At 40.1% G+C, this 12906-nt stretch overlaps 1 protein-coding gene across 3 annotated transcripts in view; it reads left to right on the forward strand.

The window, feature by feature from the left end:
- LOC121440968 (ATP-binding cassette sub-family G member 3-like) overlaps positions 1-12906 on the forward strand; it is a 51924-nt gene that overhangs the window by 11832 nt on the left and 27186 nt on the right. For all 3 annotated transcript variants that reach the window (XM_041642064.1, XM_041642063.1, XM_041642065.1), the window contains exons 6-9: positions 2660-2796; positions 6663-6814; positions 7928-8029; positions 10399-10649. In XM_041642064.1, coding sequence (XP_041497998.1) covers positions 2660-2796; positions 6663-6814; positions 7928-8029; positions 10399-10649 — 642 coding nt within the window. The remainder of the gene's footprint in view (positions 1-2659; positions 2797-6662; positions 6815-7927; positions 8030-10398; positions 10650-12906) is intronic.

Genomic DNA, 12906 nt, shown 5'->3' on the forward strand with positions numbered 1-12906 from the left:
TGACATCAACACACTGAGAAGATTATATACATATGACTGCAAACTATCGTGCCCCTCACAATAACATCAACTCATTGAGAAGATTATATACAGATGTCTGTAGAGCACACATTTGGGGGTATGAAAATGGTCTCCCCAGAATATGGTTCTCATGGATTAACTCCTGTGGTGTCTCCTCTTTAGAGGCAGTGAAGAATAGGAAGGTACTGGCTGTTGATTCTCACGGTACTTCTCCACAATTGTTTGTGAGATGTTTGTCTTGTTGGGAAAAATAATAGAAAAGATGACATTTACCACACTTTCTTTTTTGTAAATGATAGAATTTTGTTTGCTTTGACTCTGCTTATTTATGTGGTTTTATGTTTTCAATAGGATGTTTTCCTTTCTGTGTTATTAATAATAATTATTCTTTTCCCTAATTTGTTTATTTGGTTTTGTTTTTAGGAACAACATAATAAGATATTTATTAACTTCTTGAAAGTCATGAAATATAATAGATTGAAAGAATTTTAATATAACATTTTATTAATTAATTTTTAAATTCATTTTACTTCCTAATAAAAGCTTCCCCTCTCATCCCCTTTCCCTCTTTTCTTCCCCTCCCCAGTCCACTCTTCCTCCACCTCTGTTCAGAAATTGCAGGTCTCTATGGGTGTCAACAAAACATGGCATATCAGGATGAGATAGAACCAGCTCCTCTCTTTGTATTAAGGCTGGGCAAGGCAACCTAGCATTAGGTACTGGTTCCTAAAATCTAGCCAAAATGTTAGGGACAAGCCTGGCTCCCCCACTGCCAGGAGTCCTTCAGTCAGACCAAGCACACAACAATTACACATATGCAAATGACCTAGGCTGATCCCATGTAGACTCCCTAGCCATTGGTTCATAATCTGTGAGCTCCCATGAGCAGCCCAGTTGTTTCTGTGGGTTCTCTTGTGATGACCCTGACCACCTGGCTCATATAATCCTTCCTCCCTCTCCTCAACAGGATTTTTCAGGATTGACCCAGTACTTGACTGTGTGTTTCTGCATCTCTTTCCATTAGTTAGTGAATGTATGTGCTCCAATGATAATTGGGGAGGTCACCAATCTGGTTACAGAGATGGTCAGTTCAGGATACCTATCCACTATTACCAGGAATCTTAGCTGGGGTTGCCCTTGTAGATTTAATGGAGTTTCTCATGCATCAGGTTTCAATCTGAACCAAAAAATTCCCCAATATTTGTGTGTGAGTGAGTGTGTGTGTGTGTGTGTGTGTGCACACACCTTTGTCACAGGTCTATTCTCTCCTCCTGCCTTGTTTGTCTTGTTCTGCTGATGCCCTACACACATGCCTAATGCCCTGATCCACGTCCCACCTCACTGTAGTTACATCTTGATGGACTTACACAGGCATTACACTGCTACCTCTTCATATGCGAGTTCCAGGGATTGAACCCGGGTTTCAGGTTTGTGGGACAAGTGCTTTTCCCTGTGAAGACTTCTCTTCAGTCTTTCATAAGATTTTGATTTAAGAAATGTAAAAGCAATATGCAGTTTTTGTAAAAGACTGACTGTTACATAGCCAGTACATTAGTACACTTGCTGATACCTGCCACCTGGGCTTCTTGGTGTTTACAAAAGCATACTCACTAAAGCTGTTTCTCACTGAAACATTTTAGCAGAACATTAGGTAGTTGCTTACTCCTGAGTACTTACTTTTCATCCATAAAAATAAGGACATCTGCTTTCCTAGAAACTCTATTCTTAACTATCAAAGTGAATAATTCCTTTATATCCTCAGCCTTGTCCTGACCACACTCATCCTTATTCCCTAGCCATCCTTTGTTGTTTGCAGTTAGTTGGGCTTGATCATGGATTTGGTTATCATGTTTGGTGATAATTTTTCCCTAGTTTTATGTCCCCATAAACCTTGCTATTCCCTCTCACCTTACACAATGACATTTGCTGGTACCAGTACTGTTCCAGTTTGACCTGTAGACTATATGACCTTTTGGATTTGCTTATAAGGATGAATCATGAATTCTGTGATGCTGTACAGTGTAATAATGTCAATTCACAAAAGTCTTAAGGAAGTTAAAAAGGTCTTAATAAGGCAATGTGGAATTTTTGATTAAAAGCAGTGTGTATGTGTTTATTATGTGTGTTGTATTGTGTAGTGTTGTGTGCTTGTTGCTTGTGTGTCTGTATGTGTTTTGAAGTGTGTGTCTCTCTGTGACTGTATGTCAGTGTGTTGTTTTGTGTGCATGCCTGTGTGTCAGCATATTGTGTCCTGTATGTATTGTGTAGCATATATATTTGTATGTGTGTAGTGTTGTGTAGTGTGTGTGTGTGATGTGTTGTTTTTGTGTTGTGTAGACCACATGTGTCATATGTGTGTTAGAAGGGTATGAAATGATGACTAAATTACTACAGATACTTCCTATTCTCCTGTCCTGTCTTCCTTGTTCTTTAGACAGATATTAGCACAGGCTTCATGTCAAGTCTGACCAGAGTCTTTCTACTCACTTGGAAAAGAAAAACATCCTTCTTCTCCCAGGTGCCCATATTTTTGCTCATCAGGATAATATTAAAATAAAATCTTTTACTGCTCGAACAGTCTCGTTCACCAAATGACAATGACTGTTCTTGTTGATAATGATGGTTGTTGTTGCTTAAGCCTAGATCTAAAGAGCTTGAGAAAAAGACCAGTATAGCAATGGAGCTAGTGGCCAAGCATCCCATTTGGTTCTTGGATGACCCTACCACTGGCTTAGACTTGAGCACTATTATTGATGTCATCTCAGTTCTGAGAAGGTAAGTACTGAAGGAACATTAACTTTTATTGACTTAATACCTGATCACATGTGTGTATTTTTGGTTCAGGAGATTCAGAAGAAATGCTGACAGGGGGAGGTGGCCCCCAGTAAACACTAAGGTATGAAAAAATTCCATGGATGTTGAGAGAACCATGAGTGTTTCCATCTGAGGGGAAAAATAAGAAAACACATAAACTTTCTCTTTTACTTCATCTTTTAAAATCCTCTGTGAAAAAAATTTCTCTTGCTCCTCCACATGTCTCTGCAAAGCCTCCTCATTACTCTCCACAGCCTCTCCATGGCTCTACAAAGCCTCCACTCACACCCAAACAATGGACAATTATATGTTACATTTTCAGGATCAGACCCTGTCTCAAAAAACAGCATAGTCACATAGTTTCTTCATGGCAGAAGATGTGGGAAAGCTTTTAAGTTTAGAACAGTCCAAGGAATCACAGAGAAGGTTTTGCAGCTGCATGATGGTTTAGTGAGAACCACAAAGATACAACACTATGGGAATGTAAAGAGGTCAGTTGAAGGCTAAGATGTGGGGGTTCCTCTGCTAAGAATGTTGGTCTCTGGGTAACTTCATGTATAGAATAAAAAGTATTGTTCCTGGAATTAGCTCTGGATGTGATGGCTGAAAGAATGATTGCTAAGGTCTGGGTCCTAACCTGGGAAGAATGAAGTAAAAGGAATTGTATTTCCTTCTCTCCAGAAAGATGTCTATGACTAACATATTGATAGAAAAAAGTGTAAAGGTTGAGGTTTTGCACATTTAGAAATTAATAGAGTTTCAAACTGACTGAATAACCCCAAAAACTATATAAGGACCATCCCATTCCCATGACCTAGGTTCCTGGCTGTTGAACTTTTACTGTATTGTCTATCTTTTCTTTTTTCCCTTTGTTCTTTGTTCTGACATCATGGTCTATCACCCTAAATACTGTCGCCTATCCTTCCAGGAACCAAGATCACTCCCTCATTGTACCTTCCAGTGAGGAAGTCAACAGCTGAAGTCTTGCCATCTTCTAGTCTGTAGACTCCCCGGGTGTCACCACTTTCCACATCCCTTTTCCTGTCAACTTCAGGATACTCTAAGATCAAGTTCTTGCTCATTTTTCAGCATGGAACACTTCCCTCTGTCTCTGTGTCTCATGCCATGGCTAGGCTTAGTGCCTTGCTGGGGTCATCTCAAGTGTGATTTATCCCAGTGTTCTTGGAACAGACTCAGTACCTGACATGCTGTTTTCATGCCCTGAACACTCATGGAAGTATACTCTAGTTGTAGACTACTTTTTTCAAATGTTTCTATTATATGTGTGTTTGAGTTGTTTGGTGTGTGTGTGCTAGTATACCTGTGTAGCCAGTCTGTAGAGGTTAGAGAACAACTCAAGAAGTCGGCTTTCTAATTCAACCAAGTGTGTTCTGGGAACTGAACTAGGGTATTTAGACTTGGTATCAAGTTCCTTTATCTATACTGAGCCATCTTGTTTGCCTGTCTTGAATCTTGACCATCTAGCAATGCTAGTGGTTGGTGGGTTATATGACATGAAGTTGCAGTTTTTCCTTTTGTGGTTTATTAATCATCTCTCAGGGAAAACAGTCAGTTATTATGCCCCGTATTCTGCCCTTATCTTGTCTCTACAAACAGTTCTTCTTTTGGAATTTAAGGTATGCGCTACCATGCTCAGTTTTCTTGCTCTCTTTTCCTTTATCTACCTCATCTTTTCCTCCCTCCCTCCCATCTTCTTTCCCATCTTCTCTCCATTCCTTCATTATGTTCTTCCTCCCTTCCTTTCCCACTCCCTCCATTTCATTCAATCTTTCTGTTTGTCCTTTTGAAACAGGGTCTCATGTACCTTAGGATTGCCTTAAATTATGGATCCTCCCAAGTGCTGGGATATTACAGATGTGCTCCCATACCCAGCTTTTATAGAAATATTTTCATAGCAGTCTTAAGCACTCTTTTTGGTTATTGATTCTTCTAAAAGAAGGTATGACTTCCTGAAATGGTCATTCAGCTGGTTTTTTTCTTTTCTTTTTTTAACTTTAAAAAGAAGCTTTTATTTTTTATTTATTTTGTAGCATGTGCATTACAGGAAACAAAACACAAGAAGCCAAGAACACTCACCCAGCCACATGCAACTCAGCTTGCTGTGTCCCTCTGGGTGCTGCTAGTGTACACACATTAGGTAACGAGGTTACACAGTATGCACCATGCTTGCCCCAACATTGTGATTATTCACCATCTAAAACCCCACACTACATGAGTATGTTGATAACCAAGAATACACCATGCCATCTCAATCTGTCAGACAAAGCTGTAATCCTTACTTTCTTGGCAACAAAAATTTCATAGAAGACAAAAATGGCAGCAGGCCTCTAGATAGCAGTACTGGCAAAGTTACAATTAAAATTCTGCATTCCCTCAATGCTCAGCTTACATGGAAACACAAAGCAACAGAGCACACTAAGCACAGCATTCCTAAGTTTATCTTCACATCTATACACTAAAATGTGAAGGCATGTTCCAGCTCAATAAATGTATTCCTATGGAGTACTGAAGATGCACCTATGGCAGGGGTTCTCAGGATGTCAATCTCAACACAGTGCAGAGCTGCAGACCTTGCCCTGTGAGCATCCCTCTGCCCTTCCACAGTCAACTTAGCAATATGAATTAACTCACACTGTCCAGACATGGCTCAGCAATTCCATGTTCAAGAGGAACCTTTTCTGTCAATCTGTAAAGCTATACCTTTAACCATATCCACTCCTTTTAGATCATTTATGAAGTTCAGATGTTGTGGAATGAACTTTGTGCACAATAAACACAAGTATCTTCCCAGCAATGTATATATGGATCTCTGGGTACAGTTGAAATTGTCTTCTAGATGTGGTGGGCCTGACCAAGAGCTCTTCCTCGTCTGTTCTCTTCTCTGTCCAACTCCATTTCAGGATGATGCTAATGAAAGTATTACAAAGGTCACCTTCAGAAGACAGCCCTTCCAAAAGACCAGCATGTTATGGAATTAAACCAATGATCAAATCCTAGGTTTGCACCTCACTAACTGGGACCCCTTGGTCTGTTGCTTGACCTTTTAAGCCTTATCAACAGAAAGGGGCAAATTATATTAGAATTGTCTCACGCTGATATTGGGAAAACTGAATTGAGATTATTACTGCAGTATTTAGTGAAAGAGCAAGTGGTTAGGAATGTAAATCACATCATTAGAACAGTGAACACCAATTCCTAAAGAGGCAGAAAGTGTGAATGATTGAGGGGAATTGTACATACAGTCATAGCTGTAATGTTTGCTCGGTCATTCTTCTCAAGCTTGAGTGAACCTGCCAATCACTTGAGCAGCCTGTTCATGATACGGATTCCCTTCAATGACTCCCAGATATTCCGATTCAGTGTCTGAGAAGACATCACAGGGATCAATGTGGTAACACTTGAGTGCACTACTGATCTCTCTCATGTTAGAAGTCATAGACTTTTAAATAAAAACTTGGAGCTATCAGGTACATAATAAAAGGGAGACAAGGTGTTTTTAAGAAAAATTCAAGCCGGGCGGTGGTGGTGCATGCCTTTAATCCCAGCACTGGGGAGGCAGAAGCAGGCAGATCTCTGGAAGTTTGAGGCCAGCCTGGTCTACAAGAGCTAGTTCCGGGACAGGCACCAAAGCTACAGAGAAACCCTGTCTCAAAAAACAAAAAACAAAAGAAAAAAAAAGGAAAAGAAGAAGAAAAATTCAAGCTGAAATGAGAACCTAGATTATAACTTCAGGAATAAAATATTTTTTGAGTATCTGAAGATTCCTCTCTGTCCAGTGACTTAGGATTTTTCCTCTTTAAACTTAGGATGTCTATGAGGGGACGGACAATCATCTTCTCTATTAATCAGCCCCAGTACTCCATCTTCAGACTGTTTGACAGCCTCACCTTAGTGGCCTCAGGAAAAGTCATGTTTCATGGGCCAGCACAGGAGGCTTTGGAGTACTTCAAATCCGCAGGTATGGCTGGCTTTGGCTGTGAGAGCTCCTTCATTCATGGGATCTGGAGAGAGAAAAGGGGTTTTCAGGAATGCTGCTTGGCCCACATGTGTATGTGGGCTTCTCCATTTTAAATGTCTTTAATTAATCTGGTGACAGAATACTCTTGCTTGTGCAGCACGGGCTTGTTGTACAGGTCTCTTCCTTTCTCCTGTCCTGTATCATGCCTGTGTTACAAGATCTCTACTGAGTCTCTTCTTCTGCTTCCCAGTTGTGCTGACCCTCTTAATTAACATGCTGGACTCAGGCCCAGTTATCCATCATTTGAACAGCTTTGGAAAGGCCCAGCATCATTGCCTTCTTGCCCATGTAGCAGATGGCGGTCTTCAGTTTTCTCCTAGTATGACCTGACTCTGAGGAGCTGTGGAGATATTCCCTAACTTAGTACTAACTTTGAATTTCAGGTTTAGGTGATGTTTGGGTGCTGTAGTGGCTCAAGTCTGGCTTTTGTGGACCCATGATTTTTATCTGCCTGTTTTTTTACAGTCATATTGGATGATGGCATATTTTTAATATTTTATGCCCTCAATTTCATCTTTGAGAAATATGGATATAATTATGGATGATTCTCTTTGACTACAAATATAGGTTTAAATATTTGCTGTTATTTAAAGTTGTGTGAGCAATTGTGAGTCTACGGAGCCCAATAAAAATTTATGCCAAATACAAATGATTCTTTTACAGGGAAGAGTTCATGTATCTATGTTTAGTCTGCATCTGTTCTATGTCTAGTCTACCTTTTTGACAAGATATATGTCTAGTCTATTTCCATGTCTAGTCTATGTTTATGTTTAGTAGTCTTTGTATATATCTAGGCTATGTCTACTCTGTTGTTGTCTGTGTATTATACATGTGTATGTGTATGTATATCACCAATATAAACACCCATATGTATACAATAGGGTGTAAATCAGAGAGTGCTGAAATATCATAGTGTGTATATAATAGAAAAGGACAAGTTAGCCAAGGGGATGGTCAAAAAGAGGAAGAAATTCTTAGATTCTGTCTCTACCATCCCCTTTCTCTCTAAAAGAAAGTCCTCATGTTTGTATTCATGGTCAACTTTCTTTGTAGGTTACAACTATGATTCCCACCACAACCCTGCAGACTTCTTCCTGGACATCCTTAATGGAGGTTTCTCTGCTCTATTCCACTCAGAGGAAGATGGCCATGAAGGTATGTGAGTCTTCTAGAGACACAAATTTTTGTCAAATTGTTTCATTAAGACACAGTTGTTGCTGCCTTGGGACCAGCATCTAGACAGCTCAGGATTCAGAAGGAAGGCACGGCGCTGGTGAGGCTAAGACCTTTTCCACCTAAGGTGTTATGAAGAAAGACACTCACACATTCTGTTGATCATATCCTTCTTTATTCATCAGCCTCTTCTGATGGACTGACTGGGATGAATCTGTCTGTGTGGTCACAGACATACAAAAGTGTATTTATCATTTGTTGCATAAAGTATTTCCTCATTTCAAGGTCCCTAACCTTAATATACATGTCTTTTTGAAGGGAGCATTACATGTTTCTGGGACTCTAGTATTTCATTAAGTGTTGTATGCAATACAGAAATAATTCAAGAGCCCCAGGTGTGTCTGAGGTGTTCTGTGACCAAGGTCATGGGTGCCCACAAGGCCCCTCAGTAAAACAATCACTGTCCTCCACATGGAATTTTCAGGGTCAAAGTACTTCCAAGAAACATCTGTTTATCCTAATCTCTGTCCTATACAGTGATTTTACTAAATTCCTATAGTGTACAAGTGACATGTTTTTCATCTTCCTTGCAGTATTAAAAGCAAGGTCATCCCAATATCCCATATACATTTATGTCTGAGTAATTTATTGCAGATCATCAGAGCATAAGCAGAGAGAAAACATTGCTTCCCAGACAACTCTCTTGTGGGTTTGCACAGCATATACTGTGCCTACAGAGAAAGAATCAGTAATTCTACTGTATATCTATAAAGTCAGTCTCACAAGGAATAGTAAAGGAATCACAAACTAAAGCTTTGTACATAAAGACCATCAGTCAACTGTACTTTAGATCCTTGGGGTGTATATACATTTCATAATTAGTTTCTTATATCAGGAGAATTAAGGGCAGGGATGGGCACATTGACACCAAGAATTGTGTCTGTATCTGTTAAACATTAAGAGAAGTAGAGCCAGCCTGGCTCCTAGAGAATTCAAATGTTCTTTAATTATTACACTGAGCTGTTATCTAAAGCAATTTCTAAGGTAGAGCTCAAAGGTCTTGAATGAAAAGCACAACTTTATATAAACTTCCAGTCATCAAAGTTCTGGATATTATTCAGTTAGAAGGGACAGTTAGGGAGGACGTCATCTTCATAATAATTCACAGGTGAAATTGCCTAGAAGATTAGGATCTTTCCAAAGAGATAAGCACTACTTACAGGAAGTGGGGAATTTCGCCACACCCAATTCAACCATGGCAGATATCAGAGGAGGATAGCGGCAGCAAGACAGCAAGCAGGGAAAGGGAAAGCAGAAGCAAAAGACGTCCTGGGGTCTGTGGTATGGGGAACTTCTTTGCCTAAAAGATTATTCATCAAGGGGTTCCCCCCTGGTGGGCCAACACCCTGAAGCTCAGTCACCACCTGCTGCTCCTCTGCCATGTCCTCTGGCATCATGGCCTCTGGCACACAACCACATGTCTCAAAAGAAATAGCTTTTATGTTAATTCAGTGTCTAAAATTAATTAACAGACTTTGCTATCTGTTAGTGTTGGATGTTTTTTTAATTTAATTTATAAAAGATTATTTATATGATATTATCACAAGAGAAATTTCATGTTAAAAGTAAATGTACCTATTGTTTATATTAGTCTTCTTATTGTTTTAGATAGGGTTTGCTCATGTAGCCAAACTGGCCTTAAATGTGTGCTCTTTCTACCTCACCTCCCAAGTGTAGGTACTACAGGGCTATATCACCATGACTGACTTTGTTCATAACATTAAAAACACGATACTTGGCAGTTTATACATTTGCATATACATTCACAGGTGGCAGAAAGTAGGGACCAGACTTCTATGTTAAGAAGAATAGATCCAGAAGGGAAGGAGTACTTTGCTAAGAATTTGGGTCCATATGCAAAAAGGTCAATCTGTTTGCTGTATCCATGGGGTAATGACAGTAGTCACGTCAGTTAGGGACACTTTTCTAATCTGCGAAGGAATTACAACAGGAGTAATTATCTCATGCTCAAAGTTTGGTGGGCTGAAGCTAGAGCTCAGCTGGTAGAGTGCTTGCCTAGCATGCACAAAGACTTGAGTTTGGTTCCTAGTAGCGTATAACTGGGTGTGAAGGTGCATGCCTGTAATCTCAGCACCTGAGACCAAAAAAGGACTTGGAAAAGTTGAAGGTCACACTTGGCTTCAGAGCAACCTTGAAGTCAGTCTAGGGTACTTGAGAATGTCTCAAAGAAAAGCTGATACACAATGTATGTGTTATTCATGAGAAGTGTCTCAGAAAAATCAGTTAAATAATTGTCTGTTTCTTGTTTTTATCCACTTTCCCCTTCAAAGCTGATGAACATACAGAGCTTTCTGAGAGACAGCACCAAGTCAGAGTAAACTTAGCCAATATGTATGTCCAGTCCTCCTTATACAGCGAAATGAGAGCTGAACTGGATCCACTCTTGGGGGAACAGAAGGCAGGGAGGAGCTCAGCCTTGGAGGAGATCACGTGTGTCACCCCTTTCTACCATCAGCTCAGATGGATTATTTGCCGTTCATTTAAAAATATCAAGGATTTTACACGAATCACTATAACTCAGGTAATTTGATGAATTATTTTAATTGTGAAACTCAAGTGTGAACAATTTGTTTCTGAGTCAGTCTACTGCAGGGCCACACTTATCTTCTGATCCCTTCCATGTGTCTGTCATCCCCACTCTCCTTGCATAGAGGAATATTCAATAGAGCAAGTAGACCGCGATTAACATTTTGCTTTTAGAAAACCCTTTTATTATTTATTTTTCATTTAGAGGAACAATAATGACAAATCCAAGTAGGAAATTTAATTCTCAGAATGCAATAAGAGATTCGGCACCCCTGGGAGCTCCTCACACCTGTCTGCTTTATTTCACCAGTGCATCCTCCAAGTTCAAAGTCCAGGAATGAGAAAAAGGACAAAAAAAGCTTTTTTTCCTGATGCAAATTTTCATGTGGGTAGATGGATGGTAACTGGATAAACAGATAAAACTGTAGCCGGTCAGATGAAAGAATGGACTTGGAGAAAGTTTAAGTAGAGAAGGGTGGAGATGACTGGAGAGGGAAAGGACGGTTGATCTGTCGTTGAAATCATGTGGTGAGGAGACAGGGCCATAGAACAGCTCTGAGGGAGCCTGAGCATCGACTGTCTGAGATGAGCCCATTGCAGAGTGCTGTTCCCTCATCAGGAGTCCAGTGTGAGAAAGCAGCAGCTACTCAAAGAGTGCAGCTCACACACACACAGTAACTGGACTGAACAATGCTCTTCCCTGTCAGCCAACTGGAACTGGGAGGAGGTGAAGTTCTACTTTTCTTTAAACTGGCTCTGTAACAAGGATCATCATGACTTACAATTTTGTTATTTTAACCCCAATGTCCCACAGAAATGTGGTTCTTCCAGTACATTGGGCCATCATTTATTATGTTATTTTTTTATTTGGTTATATTTTAGATGATGATTCTGCTGTGTTAGTGTTTGATCCTGGGGCCTTAGCCATTAGTGGGTAATCACTCTACCATGGACCCATATCCCTGCCCCTGTCCAACCAGAACTTAAAGTCAGTTCTGCTGTTGGTGCATTGTTCTTTTATTCTTAGGCATTGAGTTTCTGTTGACTACTGAAAGGTCGTGTGTTGTTGGCTGTAATAAAACACGAAGTACTTCTTACCATGTGTACTGCCCTTTTCTTACTTAAATGTTGCTTCCTTTTCTGCATGCATGTGGACATTCTGAGCATTTGAGTTACACTGCCAGTTGCTCCAAATACTTTCTTCTTTATTCTCGGGCATTTCTGTAAAAGAGGAGGGCATTTTTGTGTCCGATGTCTTCGGGAAAAGAAGATTCAATATGATTAGAAACAAATGAGTTATTTTCACCAAATTGGGTTACTCATTGTTAAGAGTATCATGAGGTAAGTGTGTGTCTGTGTGTGTGTGTGTGTGTTAGCAATGCTAGATATTGAAGACTAACTTACTGAAATTTTATTTATTTGTATATGAGCTTTTTGCCTGCATGTATCTCTGTGCATCTTGTGCATGCTTATGAAGGTATCAGATCCTCTGGAACTGGACTTTCATACGGTTGTTAGGGGCTATTTGTGTCCTGAGAACTGAATCCCAGGTCCCCTGCAAGAGCAGCAAGTGCTCTTAATTCCTGAGTCACGTTTCTGGGTGCTGGAATTTTGGTTTTTGATTTAAATTATTAAGTTATAAGATTTTTAACTTAGATTATTGTGTTCTATTTTTAAAAATTTACAAGAGTAGTAGGAAAGTGTCAAATAAGTTACAGCATCGTATAGCCTTACTCCTCTGCTAATTGAAGGACCCTTTAAAGTCATTTCAACCAGAACTGAAGCAGTGCAGGTTCTTTGTGACTGTCAGCACCGATTGGGTAGATGGGGGTAGATGAGGGTCTGGAGGAGTTGGCAGTTTAGATAAGACTTGAGCTCAGGCTGCTCTGGCTTAGGGTCGTGGAGCAGCAGTGACAGAGGTGATGGGCAATAGGAAACTGGGGTGACCCAGAGGACGCTGTATGATCACTGTGGTGACAGCAATAGTGCTGGTTCCCACACAGCACAGACTTCTCAGAGGTGACACAGGTAAGGACCAGCTCACTCCTTCTTAGCACACAAAATCCCATTGCTAGGAACTGTGTTGTGAGTCATTTTTAATTTTCTTTTTTGGTTTGCACTAGAGGGGATCAGCGTCTAGTGTCTGTTGTGAGAGTTCTATAACTGAGCTGTCCCCTGGCCTGGGTTGTACTTGTTTCTAACTATAAGAGTAAAGAAATCCTGAGTCCTTTTGAACCACTTGAAGTAGAAAA

Source organism: Microtus oregoni, unplaced genomic scaffold (genome assembly GCF_018167655.1).
Source record: "Microtus oregoni isolate MIOR12 unplaced genomic scaffold, Mior012 000072F_ref0000427, whole genome shotgun sequence".
In the NCBI taxonomy this organism is placed as follows: Eukaryota; Metazoa; Chordata; class Mammalia; order Rodentia; family Cricetidae; genus Microtus; species Microtus oregoni.